This window comes from Ambystoma mexicanum, chromosome 7q (genome assembly GCF_040938575.1).
Source record: "Ambystoma mexicanum isolate Mex_15411 chromosome 7q, UKY_AmexF1_1, whole genome shotgun sequence".
In the NCBI taxonomy this organism is placed as follows: domain Eukaryota; kingdom Metazoa; phylum Chordata; class Amphibia; order Caudata; family Ambystomatidae; genus Ambystoma; species Ambystoma mexicanum.
Window position 1 is genome coordinate 660,867,041 of NC_090941.1, and position 14,521 is coordinate 660,881,561.

Genomic DNA, 14,521 nt, shown 5'->3' on the forward strand with positions numbered 1-14,521 from the left:
GTTGTCTTGAATCTTATTGCGCCAGGCGTTGTTTTTTGTGGTGGACATGGGTTGGGAGATGGGGGCTTCTTGTTCCCAGAGAATGGTGAAAAGTTCACGCGAGCTAGAGGTAGCTTTAGAGATTCTTTCACTGTAGGACGCTGCTTTGGAACTGAGGATCAACTGTTTGCAGTGGTGAGACAGCTTAGAGAGATGTGTTTTGTTTGGTCAAGGTCAAAGCTTTGAGGCAAGTGGCTTCTGCTGTTCTTTTTGCGGCCCGTGAGGCACAGAGATCCAGGGCGAACCAAGAGTTAAAGAGCGTCAGATTCTTAGTCTTCTGGGCCTTGAGTGGTGCGAGGTGGTCTACAGTCTTGTGTAGCAGGGCGTTGTAAAGTTCGACCAGAGAGGTGGTATCTCAAGGGGGAGGGAGGTGTAGGAGTATTTCAAAAGGCTAATGCTTCTTTTATAGCTCTGTGTGTGATTGTGGGATTGTAAGGCCAATATACATCCCTGCAGACTTATTTCTGGCACGGCTGGGTCTGCTTTTCTTTTTTTTAATGTTGGTACAATTAGTACTTTTAAGGTGTGAAACATTGCAATATGAAGAGTTTACTGCAGACACGTATGTATTTCCGAAAAGGCTTCAGGTCTCAGCAAAGTCTCTCACATGTTAAGTGTGCCTGATAGAGCCGTTCATTCTTCTGTGGTTGCTTATCAGGACCAATGAGGTTGTTGTTTTTGCAAAGGGGAGATTCAAGGCAATGAGGAAATTACAAAGTAAGGCCAGTGGGGCTGAGGTAGAGTCAGTCACATGTCAAGCATCCCAATCGACCGTAATACAGACATTCACCTCTCAAACATCGCTCAAATGAATACCATTCCGGATAGTATTGCAATGTTTTAAGGTTCCAACATAGTTCAAAGGAAATACTAATTCAGCACAACACTGTGCATTATTGTCTTTCGAAGGTTGTTTGTCCATCTAAAACAATACAGTAATTTGACTTTTTATATAATACAAACTGTCACAAAAACCATTATTCCTACACATTGACAGTTTGTGTCTTTTGACCACCCTTCCAAAGGACACGCTTTTCTTAATTAACCTGTAACTGGAATTAAAAGTAGAGAACTCTTAATTAACCTGGAGCTGTCAAGAGAATAACCTGGATCTAAAACCCAAACTTCGAAAATGGATGGGTATGAATTTGGCTGAATACATTTGCCCGTGCCTGCTATGACATACCAATGATGTATTTTAAAAAAAATTCTAGACTCATTGTTTATAATTAAAATGTTTAATATGATTCTGATGGGTCAATAATATGTCTAACTTATGTCTGTTGTCCAGCTGCTGTTCTAGCCATGGCTCTAAATGTTGATGAAAACACAAATAAATCCTCGATACGGTGCATTGCAAGATACCAGAGATACCTTCATTCAAGACCCTGGCAATCAACAGGCACCCCAGAGGTGAGTCTATTTTATTTTGTGCTCATGGGGTCTGACACATAAAGCCATCAAGGTGTGCACTGAGCAGTGCGTAAGGGCTGTCAGTTCCAGTGTCTTAGATAGGTACTCAAAGACTGCCAAAGACAACAGAACCCAAGTAGATCCTAGATGGGCTGGAAAACTTGAGTTCTACAGAAATTCTCATATTTCTTATGGAGCTGGACCTGGCCCACGTTATCAAGATATCTATACATCTAGTCACATGTACGGGAAGCCCATGGTAGGTTTAGACGCTGGTACCCCCTCGTATTATCCACTTGGACATGAAATCCTTTTTGTTCACTGTTTCTTATTGTACTGCTATCTAGGAATTAGCTGAATTTTGTCTGCATGTTTTTCATTTTTGTACTTCTCCCCATGCTTTGAAACAGTTTCACTGACATTTGGCACATTACATAACGTCCAATAAATAGCTAAAATGCCAGAATACGAGTCATCAGTGCTTTACATGACAGTCTCATGGATCCATGTCAGTTTTTATGTTAGTCTTAATAGATGCCTCCCCTAACCTCTTAATAGAGTGCTGTCCCCCGGCATCTTCATCAGCAAAATCAGCAAGTTTCGTCAGCACATGGACACCAGCTCTCCGTCCACAGGCCCACCTCACGTCCCTCTTTGCGAAATCTCCACACCCTGGACAACACCTGGAAGAAACCCAGGCCGCCTTCAAAGCCACATCGTGTACAGACATCCTCCCAGCATCCATCCTCAACACCCTTTCTACAGAAGCTCTCCTTCCCAAACTGGAGATCATCAACAGCTCCCTAACTCAAGGCACCTTCCCATCGACCCCAAAGACAGGAAAAATCCTCTCTCTACTAGAGAAACCCACTCCTCATCTTAACAACCTAGGTTACAATCACCCCATCACCCATCCTCCCTTCCTAGGTAAGATCATCAAGAAAGCGGTAGCCGTACACCTGCAGCAGCACTTTGACACCAACAATCTCCTCCAAACCTACCAATGCAGGTTCAGACTCAGATGCAGCACGGAGACAGCAACCATACAGGTGGTCAACGAGGTCCTCATCATCCTTGACAACAGCCACCCCTGCCTCCTGGTTCTACTCGACCTCTCGGCCGCTTTCGACACAGTTGACCAGCAGGCACTCACAGACACCCTTCATCGGTGCATGGGGATTAGCAACCTTGTCTACGCTGGTTGAAGTCCTACCTCACCAACCGACAGCAGTTTGTTCAGATGGACTCCTCTAGATGGCCAGTGCTAACTGTCCCCTGCAGAGTCCCACAGGGTTCCATTCTCTACTCGTGATCTTCAATCCATACATGTAGCTGCTGGGAGCCCTCCTAGCCACATCCATCAATACGCTGACGACACACAGATATACCTCAAGATCGACTCCATCAAGTACTCTTGCTGATCCAGTCCTGGATGTCCAGTACATACTTGAAGCTCAACCTCTCCAGCATATTGAGTGCTTCACACCCGAGCTTGCCTCCTGCACCAAGTTCCTTGGGTTCCACAAAGTCAAACACCTCTCCTTCAAGCACACATAGCTAAGAAAACTCAGACATCTTGGTATCAGCTTGCCCTCCTGCGGAAAGTCAAGCCCTTCCTCCCTCCAGATAGCATAAGATCCACCGTTCAAGCACTGGTCCGATCCCACCTGGATGGGGGCAATGCCCACCTCGAAGGCCTCCCGTTGTCCTCACTTGTGGCCCTGAGAAATGTCCTACACAATGCCGCACATGTCATCAATGGTCTGCGCAGATTCAACCACATCACCCTGGCACTCATCGACCTTCAATGGCTTCCACTGCACGCACAAATCACCTTCAAGTCTTGCTGCATCATATAAAAGGCAGTCGCCCTCATGTCGCCCAGCTACCTCACTGAGAAACTCAGAATCTCTGGCGGACAGTGCACCACCAGAAGCCAGGACATGTGGAGACTTGAAATCCACCACTGCAAAAGGAAAGAACCAGAAAACAAGCCTTCTCTGCCTGCGCCCCAAGACTATGGAACCTCCTCCCCATCAGCGCCAGACCCCCCCTCACGCTCCTACAATTCAAAAAAGAACACCTCTTCAAGGAGTTTCTCTTCCTCAACACCTAGGCCAGTGGTCTTCAAACTTTTTTGGCCAGGGCCCCCCTGAGCAAAATTTGGGCAGGTCGGGACCCCCCAGAAATGCCAAATGGACAGTATATATTGCGCGCCGTCACCTGCTCCCATCAAAGTCGCTGGGCTCCCTCATCCCACTCCTACCCAGTCGCTGGTCTCTCCCCACCCCATCACACACCCAGGGCTCTCCCCACTCTGCTCCCATCACTATCCCATGGTTCCCGCCCATTGTGCTCCCACCATAGTCCCTCGGTTCCCCCATCCCGTTCCCAACACAGTCTGAGGGCCAGTGGCGGCTGGTGAATCTTTTTTAAGTGGAGGGGCATTAAGGGGAGGTTCGGGGGGGTTTCCCCCTGTGAATTTTTTTTTAAATAATAGGTTAAAATGTTGCATTGTAGAGCATACGTTTAACAAAAAATGGGTAAATAGCCAAACAGTTTGCAATTGTTGCTGGGAGTCCAGGGGGCAGGCATTGATATTTTATTTCTATCGCGCTCGTACACAAGTGTTTCAGAGCGTGACAAGGCAAGGGAGGGGAACAGAGGAGAATAAAACAGCGATCTTACTAGGCCCAGTGACATTGAGAACGCGCAAGTGTGAGGGGAAAAGTGCATGGAAGGGGGGAGAAGTGGAAAGTGCGAAGCAGAGGAGAAACAGATAAATAACAATAAATAAATAATAAAGGCAACAAACAGTGGTAGTGCAGCCAGCAATTTGCAAGTGCTACGTTTAAGGCAGCAGACAGGGTAGGTCTGATAAGGGCAGGAAGAAAGATGGTTCTCCTCAAGTTTTAGAGTGGCAGGGCGCTGTTCCAGAGGGAGGCCCCAGCCGAAGACGGAGATCTACCCCCAGCTCGTTTCTTTGATAAACGACTGACCCTGAGGGAGTTGGAGGTAGAGGAGTGAAGAGCTCGAGAGGGGAGGTATTTGCGGAGGAATAGCTGAAGGTATTTTGGACCGAGGCCCCAGAAAGCCTTGTGGACAAGGCAGAGGGTTTTGAATGATAGATGTCCGGTAAAAAGATACCATCCCTGTCCCCTGGGCCCCACTGATCCTAACACAATGAACATGATTATGTGTATATGCAAGGCGCTGCACATTCATACAGCAATCACTCTATCATTCACATGAGCATCCATCACCATACACTCACTCATAACGCATCCATACACATGTTTAAATAAAAACAATGAACATAAACGTACCTTCTGCATTGGCCTGTGTGTGGGTGCTGCTCCAGCTGCTCTGTCCGTATGTGCGAGGAGGCGCAGGAGCTCCCCCTCGGACATACAGACATGCAGTGCCCCAGCCAGCATTTCCAATGAGCAATGCAATGCTGGCGAAGCAAAACGCCCCAGCACTTGCATGGCTCAGTGAGCATGTGCGGCTGGGGAACTAAACTGAACTGTCAAAGGGAAACAGTGTTTCCCTTTGACAGTTCAGCCAGTCCAGGAGCACTCCATTAGCTGGATAAAGCAGCTGAGGGAGTGCTCACTGTTTCACTGGGCTGGCTCCTTAGCTCCTCCATAATGGGTGAGGGGCCACTATGCAGTTAGTAATGTTGACCATTGTTGCTGAATATATCACAATTTACTTACATTTTAACACAAAGCACCCCTTTGGGTACTATTGAAACAGTGGGCTTCATAACTACTCTGGCGGTAGCTGTGCCGGTAAAACCGGCACGGCTGCCACTGGAGTTGCATCCGGGTCTGGCACCCGCGAATGGGCAATTACTAGGTCATGCCGAGTTAGGCGGACATGATAATTGCCCTTTCGAAGGTGCCGGTAGATCCCCATTCCCATTTGAGCCCCATATGGCTCAAATGGGAAGGGGGAGCTCGGATGCACCGGCACCGTTAATAACGGTGCCGGTGCATCCGACGAGCTGAGGTCAGCCCTGGCGGGGGCTGTCAAGCACCCACGAGCACAACTCTTACTATTACGGAACGGTAGCAACGGTGCCGGTAGCTTACCAGCACCGTTGTTACTGGTCCGCCATAGTAGTAATGAGGCCCAGTCTGTGACTAAAGGAATGAATATCCATTTACAACTGTGGGCCACTTTTTCATTGTTGCCTGAGACAGTTTCATGCTTCAGCCCGCCCATGTGGGCCACCCCTGCCCATTTCTTCCAATCTAAAAAAAAAAAAAAAAAAAATCTTTTTTCATGCTGAGCTCTCAGGGCCCCCCTGGGATGCACCCGCGGACCCCTAGGGGGTCGCGACCCACAGTTTGAATACCACTGACCTAGGCCATCACGTTGCCCTCCACATCACCTGATGTGCTAGATGCCATCCGCCCATCTCCTCTGCGCCACCCTCCTCTGTGCCCCTCTGTATCCTACCCGACGTTGTATATCTGTTCTGTTGTTACCTCTGTGAAGTGCTCCGTTGAGTATCTGTATTGTTGTATACCTCTGTAAAGTGCTCCGTTGCTTCTCGAAGCTCGGTCCGCGCTTAATAAATATAGGGGCAACATTGAATCTCATCAAGGGCAGGGGACAAAAGGCTGCATAGTTTATAGGCCATCATCAGCCAGTCCTTGTCTTTAACCAACAATGCTTTGGATGTTAAGCACTTTCAGCATACTCTTTCTTTGTTTTACCTTATTTTATCAAATGTTTTTGTTTAGCTCTCAGATTGCTTTACAGCAGCTTCAGACCTTGTTGGTCTACAGGGGAAGGGAGGAGAGCACCTTGATGGAAAGTTTAAAGAGCAGAAGGATGGGTGGATGCCAAGGTTAAAGGTTCAAAAGATGTATTGGACAGGATGCCAAGGCTGAAGCTGGCAGGAGAGTAGCTTGCATGGTATTTGTGCCTTCATGTGAGTGGCTATGTTGTAAGACGTTGTTTGATGATCATCTGAATCAAGCAGTGTTTGACCGTCTATTGGTGTGATCCTGAGCCAAAGGCACAAAGGAACAGTTTCATTGTTAGGTCTATGCAGCAACGGAGGTCTTCTTCCAGTCTGATATGGGGAGGGAGGTCCAGAGGGTTGGGCCATCTACATTGAGGAGCCTCCTCAAACCGCGTGTATCCTGATTGAAAGCTAAAGCTAGGACTTTAGGGCTGGGGAGTTATTATTGGGGCTTTGCATTGTGACAATGTAGTGTTATTCTGAGCCTTTAGCAATATGGCATTGGTCTTTACTGGAACTACAGTCTTTGCTGGAAGCATAGTCTTTGCTAGAAGTATAGTGTACATTGCATTGAGATTTTTCAGGTGGGATGTTACTACACGTGAGTGCATAGGCTATCCAATGTTGCTTGGAGAATAATCAAAGAATTCCCTGCAAGACTTGTAAGTGGTGGAAGACTCTTTTGGTGACCAAAAGATAAAGGTCAGGTCTCCATCAAATATCACCCTAGGTTTTGTAATTTCTGGGCGGTTGTGGTAGAGGGCCCATGCAAATTCCCTAGTTGAAAGGAATGACCAAGAGGAAGAGCCCTGGTCTTGGAATCATTGAGGCAGGCCGTGTTGTTGCTTTAGCGAATTATGTGAGTAAGCCAAATATATTCTTCTATGGATTTTAAGCCAGCTAGGAGTCCCTGAGGCGTAGCCAGGATTGTCTGAAAAGTGGGGCCTGAAGATAATTCAGTTGGGCCCAACTCAGTGACATTAACTTCTGTAAATGGCTACATAGTGCTGCTGAGTGGGCATTTACAGATTCTGGGGGGACCGTGCACGCTCAGGCCCTACCCTGTCTACGCCTCTGCCTAGGACCGAGCTGTGCAATACCAAAGGAAACTATCGTTCGTAATTTGCTCATATTGCCAGTACCGCCAAAAATGAACAGGAGTACCAATAACAACTCCAGTCACTTGTTTCTACCTCCTTAGGTGTCACCAGGGAGGTGGAGCTTAGTTGCAGCTGCTTCTCTGAGTACAAAGAGTAAAATGAGTGCAAATCTGAAAGCTCAGAGTCACCCTGAAACAGGAAGAGCAAGTGATTAGCAAGTAATTCTAAATTAGCTAGAAATGTGAGCAATTCTCTACTGAAAATGGACAAAAGCTTAACAGCCTGTCCTATGGACTGCAGCCCCCTCAGGACCCATACTTCAACGTGTGTCCAGTTTGTTGCTCACTTGTATCTTCTGCACAATCCGTCATGAGGTTTTGTATCTAACCGGGGTTCATCAGCGTACATCTTCCAATCTGTCTGGGTAGCTGTAGCCCATCATATGGTCTCCTTTAGGATTCTATTAAATCTTTCCACCACCCCTTTGGTCTGGGGGTGGTACCTCACACTTGTGTGATGTTCGATAGCATTATGCTTCAGGTAACTCTCCATCTCTTTTGACTTGAACTGTACCCCAGTGCCTGATAATATCATCCCATACTTATCCTTTTTTTTAAATGTTTCATCCAAGAACCTTATGACACTTGTTGTACTAATATCTGTGCTTATCTGTACTTCTACCCACCTTGTGAGAAGAATAATTATCACTATATGACATGTAGGTTAATCTTCATAGTGTATTGGACCAACTATATCAAGACCTACCCTTTCCATGGTATATTAGGGATCTCAGTCAACGTCATAGGAGACTTATGTGTTTTTCATCCACTTCGCAAAGGATACACTACCAGATGCTGCGCTCAATTTGTATATCGCATCCTGTCCACAAATAGTCACGTCTCAGGCGTTGCTTCATTTTCATGAAGTCTTGCTGGCCTTCATGAGCCAGGTTCATTGTTACTTCTCAAAACATGCAGTGGTATTATTCTTTTACCCCTTTTTAGCAGAATTCCTTCGGCATATAGTCTCTCACTTACCACAAACCCTCCATACCATTTTGCTTCAACATAGTCTAATCTAGATTCCCACTCTGGACTCCTTCAATAACACTTTTCTCCTTTGAAAACTCTTTTCAATGTTTTGTCTTTATCCATAGAATCCTTCAATTTTTCCTATGGAATTAATGTACTCATCATGGTCATAACATACTCTGTGACTTCTTCATTGCCTTGCTATTCATTATCAGTAATTCTTGAGAGGCAATCTGCAGTGCGGTTCTTGACACCTGGTATATACACTGCCTCCATCGCATGCTCTTGTAGCTCAACCACCCATCTTCCTATCCTGTGCACCACCATACCCAAACCTTTGTGTATTATAATCACTCTCATTGGTTTATGGTCTGTGTGAATCACAGATGGCAGACCCCATATGAATGATCTGAACATTGTCACAGCCCACTTTATGGCTAGCATTTCCTTCTGTATTGTTGTGTATTCTTTCTTGGCTCCCTTCAACAATTTCAACACAAAAACAATAGTATATTATTTCTCCTGGTCCCTTTGTATAATTTCAGCACCTAGGACCACATTGTTGGTATCCATCGCAATTATGGTCCTCCTTTCCTGTTTGTAGTTACTAAATGCAGTCACATTTCTCAGGGCTCCCTTCAATGTATGGAGTTCTTTATTGCATTCTTCCATCTATTCCTATCTTGCTCCCTTTTTTAATAATTCTGTCAGGGCTACTATTCTTCCATGAAGTTTGGCACACATTTGCTGTAATACTTCACTATTCCCAGGAAAGTTATGAACTTCTCCTTGCTCTGTGCGGGAGTTGTCTTCAGGATGGTATCTACCAATTGTTTCTTTGGCTCCATCCCTTTTTCTGATATTGTATGGCACAAATACTCAATCTGTTGGTTTTTCAATTTACATTTATATTCGCTCAACGTCAGACCCACTCTTGTAGTTATTTGAGCGCACTTCAGAGCCTTTTATCATGTTGTTCCAGATCGTACCCAACAATAAGAGGACGTTGTCTTGGAAGAACAATATGCCTTCATCTCCATCAAATATCCTATACATAACATTCTGGAAGACTATTGATGCCGACACTAGGCCGAATGGCACCCTCACATATTGATGAAGGCCCTCTGGCGTGATGAATGCTGTGAGATGCTTTGATGTTTCATGTAATCAGATCTGGTATAAGGCAGACATGAGATCATAGGTAGCAAATACCTTTGCTGGGCCTATGGTCGACAACAGTTCATGAATGTTTGGCAGAGGATGATGATCCAGTATTACTCATTTGTTTAGAGCCCTTAGATTGACACATATTATTAGTTTCACTGATGGCTTTTTCACCACCATAAAGGAGCAAACCCATTCCGATGCCTGGATCCTTTGTATTATTCTTTGCCTATCTAGCTTCTCCAACTCATGCTTGACTTCATCACTCATGGTGATGGGCACGTTCAGTAGTTTTTGTATGACTGGTGTTGATCCCGGTCAACTACGTATTTGGTGCCTGTACCCCTTTAAGCATCACAGCTGATGTTCATATGTTTACTCCACTACTAGCCCATCCAGACCCATATACACTGTGTCTTCGGAATTAGGGTTTAAAATGATATCCAATTGTCTCTGGTGGGCCCAACTTAGTAGTGGCATGCTGGCATTTTCTGACACGTATCCCTTAACTCGGGCTGCTCTGCGCTTAAATTGTAAGTTAACTGGGAACCATCCCAATAGATTGATCTTCATTCCTCCATATGCCGTAGACTTTATATCCAACTTATGTAATATTCTCTTATCAAGCACTTTGCTAAATTTCCCTTTAGGTAGCAAGGACTTGGCATCTGAATCCACCACCATGGTTATGGATTTCCCTTCCACATGTACTTTAGTTGTGGGACTATCCAGAACTTCATCCTCATTGATTATCATGTAGATACATTCTTTTGTTTCCTCGCCACACAGTTCCTCTATACAGTGTACATATTATGTAGACCTACAGCATTTAGCAATGTGTCCTCGCCTGTTGCACTTCCTGCACATTACATCTTGTGCAAGGCACTTTAGTTTGCAGGCCTAGTGCATGTTGCTATTGAACCTATAACATTGTTGCTTCCCGCCAAAGTGGGACACCATCCGTTTCCTCTTCCTCTGCTCGCTCCTCATCCATAGTAGCCATGTCCTTGCTCTGGCTTGTGGTTTATATTCACTCCTTCCAAGTTATCAGAACCTCGCCTCAGTTTTGACATGGATTGCACCACTGCCACCTCATGTGTAACGTTGCTGGTTGACTCCATTGTATGAGTCTCTTTGCCCCTATCAGTTAATGTTTTCACACACGCCTTAGTATGCTCCACTTCCATCACAATACGGAGAACCTTTTTAAGTGAGGGATCACTCTTTCAACAAAGTTTGTCCCGCACCTTGCTGTTCCTGCACTCTAGCATAAATTGGTCCCTTAGTCTCTCTTCCATCTGCTGCCCAAAACTGCATGTCCTTGGCAAACCCTTCTTCATGCATTTTTCATACTCGTTTAGGTTTCTACCTCCCCTTCGGTTAACTCTGGCAGATTATCAAACTGTTCATTTCCGCTGTACCTAGACAATGTAGCAGCATGGATTTCTTCATTTCTAGGGTGAAATTTGTGCCACATAAAACTGTGGCATAGCGTTCAAATGATTTCTTCCAGTGATTCAATGGTATGGGTCGCCTGCCGGCCTCCACCAACATGGGAGGGCTTATATTCTGCATGGTGTCTGTTATCTTTAGGTACATTCCACCCCTTTGTTTACTGTACATTTCCTTGCTATTGATACAGTTGTCCAGGTTTCACACCTATTGTAGTTCTTGGATGACACTCTTTGCTTGTGTGGCGCTTAGCCTGTAATACCTATTTTCTGGAAATTGGTTCCTGTATCCTTGCCTACTAGTGTTGTTCTTTAAAGCAGTACTGGATTTACCATTTGGCTAATTCTTAGTCTTTGTTTCGACACTCAGCATGGTGCTTGCACTCAAATCATTTAGAATCACAGCATTCCTATTTGTCGCCTCACGGGGCAGGTGTTTATCCTGGAAGCCAATATAGTTGCTTAGTTCCTGATGTAATGAATCCAATGATATCATTACTCCCTTTCCAGTGGTGACCTTCCCCATGTGGCCATGGGACGGCAGCCGCTACCTGATCCTGACCCTGGCGTCGGCTACATGAGGGAGGATCAGATGTGGCGACAACATGTGGGAGGAAGTGGTGACATCAGAGGATGAGGCATGGTATCCCCCTTTTCCCTTGCAGGATGAATCTCCCCTACCAAACACCTTGTATTTTTTCCCTGCTCCCTCAAAGGAGAGTGCTGAATTTCTCAAACCAAACTGCAGATCAACTTTCAAACACTGACTTGCCCTCAGACCATGATAAAACCATTCCTCCAATGTTTTCATGCAAGTTAGTTAAAAGGAACTATGGATCTCAGAAACACCTTAACACTGCGATGAGGAAGAGGAATTAAGGAGTACAGAGAAGGAGTAGCTCTGATCACAGTCAATGCTCCAGTTGTTGGGAGTGTGCACCTGTGCTCGGGACATTTAAAACAAGGCCGCCAGAAGAAATGGCAGACTGCTGGTGGTAGCGGGCTGCTGCTCTTTGTGTTACTAAATAGCTGAGAGAAGGACGTCGGAGCCAACCAGCTCAGGTATTGACCAGAGGAAGGCTGCACAAAGAGGATTCCATGTGGGAATACCAGAAGCAAGTGCAGGGCTCCTGGGTGTTCGCAGGTGGAAAGAAGCAGCAAGGCAATAACCAGAGACCCGCGAGGAGAAGCCCAACCGGAACCACGGTAAGCAGGATAGCCGAAAGCCGAGCACTGTGAGGAAGAGAGCATCTGGCGCCTGTCATCGGTGGGCTACAAGCAGACCGGAAAATGCCACAAAGAGGCGGTAAGTCCACGCTGGGACAAAGGGAACACCAGGATTATTGGTGAGCATGCTGCATGTTTAAAGTTGAGCAACCCAAAACAGATAAAGAAAGGAAACCATTTGTTAACACTGAAAGCAAGAAAGTAAATGTACATTTACCACAGAAGGTAATCTTTGAAATGTGTCCCTATGTAAAGAGAATAAGAAACAGTAACACATTAGTATTTACCGGACAAGGTGAATTAGCAATGGCGCTAAGGTGGTGGATTACCAAGATTGGCAGTGTGAGCATAACACTAACGTGGCAATAGGTTCATAGTCAAAACCTCGAAAATAAAAATGTCGAAAGTTAAAATATCGAGAAAAAAAAGGTCGCAAAAAAACCCTTTTTTTTACATACGAGAGACAAAAAATAACTATAAATAAAAAAATTAATGATTTGACATTTTTTTAGACTTTTTTTTTCAACATTTTTGTCATTCGACATTTTTTTTCGATATTTTCACTGCACACCGTGGCAATATACTATGGACAAAGGAAAGTACCTAAAATGGGGTTATGTGGTGAATTATCAAAAGTGGAGTTGCAGAGAAAAGCATTTTGAAGTGCTGGCAGGTGAGTACACCAGGCAATTACACATGCGTGAATACAAGAAGTCCTGGCAGGAGAGTATACTAGGCAATTACAAGTATGTGGATGCAAGAAGTACTGGCAGGAGATTATACCAGGCAATTACAAGTGTATGAATACAAGAATAGCCACCAAAAGACACCAAATAAAAACCCGGCCAACAGAGAATCAATCTCCAAATCCAGCCAGAAAAATGAAACATACTCCAGAGCTAAAGATTAGCATACTTAATACCCGCTCACTGAACAAACATGCCCAATGTATCCATGAAAGGATCATTGAAGAGGGCATATATATCTTTTGTATCACCGAGACATGGCTTAACGAACCAATAGGTCCCACTTGTGACATTGCAGTCCCAGAAGGATACGTAATTCATTGCGCCAATAGAGAATCCGGTCAAGGAGGAGGAGTAGCAGTAATTGCAAGAAGTTTCATCCCCCTTTTCCCGGGTAAATCTACATGCAATGGCAGTGAAATTCTTCACTTAAAACACTCCCCGACTGAAAACAGCTGCCTCAAATTGGTAGTAATGTACAGATCACCTACTACTACACCCGACTTCAACGAAGAATGTTCTCACCTTCTTAACCTCCTTAAAGGACCAAACTGCGCCACGCTAGTTGTCGGAGATCTTAACAGATGGTACGGCAATCCCGCAGACAAAGACGCTATCAATCTAGAAATCTTTTTGAAAGATATAGATTTCCACGTCACCAACAGAGAAACCAGAATGGAAAACGGACATCAACTAGACAGGGTAGTAACAAACAACCTAGATACACACGACTACCAGACAGAACCCTGTATCTGGTCCGACCATTTTAGTGTCACTTTCCAGGTCAACCCACCATCCCCTAAAGATAAAATTCCAAACCTACCGTTGAAAGTAGCCCAAAGAAACTTTAAAAACATCAGTAGGGAACAGCTTGAATCCTGTTTAAAGCATATCAATGCTAATACCAAAGACGAAGACTCCTGTGACGACCATCTTAAAGAACTAGCAGACCAGAATGCCCTCCTCCAACTTAAAATTCTCAAGTCCAATGTTAAACCTCATACATGGTTTTCAAAGGAACTGTCTCAACAAAAAGAGACAAAGAGAAAATTAGAAAATGGTTGAAAAAAAAACCCCACTGCAGAGAATAAAGAAAAATGGAAGAATACCGAGTTTAGATACAAGAAAGAGATAATTGAGGCAAAAAAAAACATTATTTCAATGATCAAATCATATTAGCAGATAATGCGACAGGCAAATTATTCAATATCCTGAAATCTATTGAGAAACCCAAGGCAATCTCACCCCCTTTACTCCGTCTCAACAGGAATTCGATAATACCAGAAAGCCTTTTTCCAGAAAATCAAAAAAGCTAGAGATACAATCACAAAATCTCAATTAAACAAACCAAAAATCCTAGAAACTGTCTCTAGAAGAGGCCCTTGATAACATCAAAGCCTTTAATTTCTCAAACATCACCTCAGAGGACATGGAATAAACACTTGCCTCTATGAAACCAACTTCATCTGCTGAAAACATCCTACCAGCTAAAATAATATTAGAAAACTCAGACATCTTCGCACCCATACTATCAAGAACCATTAAAAACCCCTTTAGGGATCAGTAAGTTCCTCAGGCCATAAAAAGGGTC

The 14,521-nt window shown here is 44.7% G+C and overlaps 1 protein-coding gene across 2 annotated transcripts in view; it reads left to right on the forward strand.

Moving 5' to 3' along the window:
- FLT3 (fms related receptor tyrosine kinase 3) overlaps positions 1 to 14,521 on the forward strand; it is an 842,728-nt gene that overhangs the window by 228,528 nt on the left and 599,679 nt on the right. For both annotated transcript variants that reach the window (XM_069639890.1, XM_069639891.1), the window contains exon 2: positions 1,331 to 1,452. In XM_069639890.1, the coding sequence (XP_069495991.1) occupies positions 1,331 to 1,452 (122 nt within the window). The remainder of the gene's footprint in view (positions 1 to 1,330; positions 1,453 to 14,521) is intronic.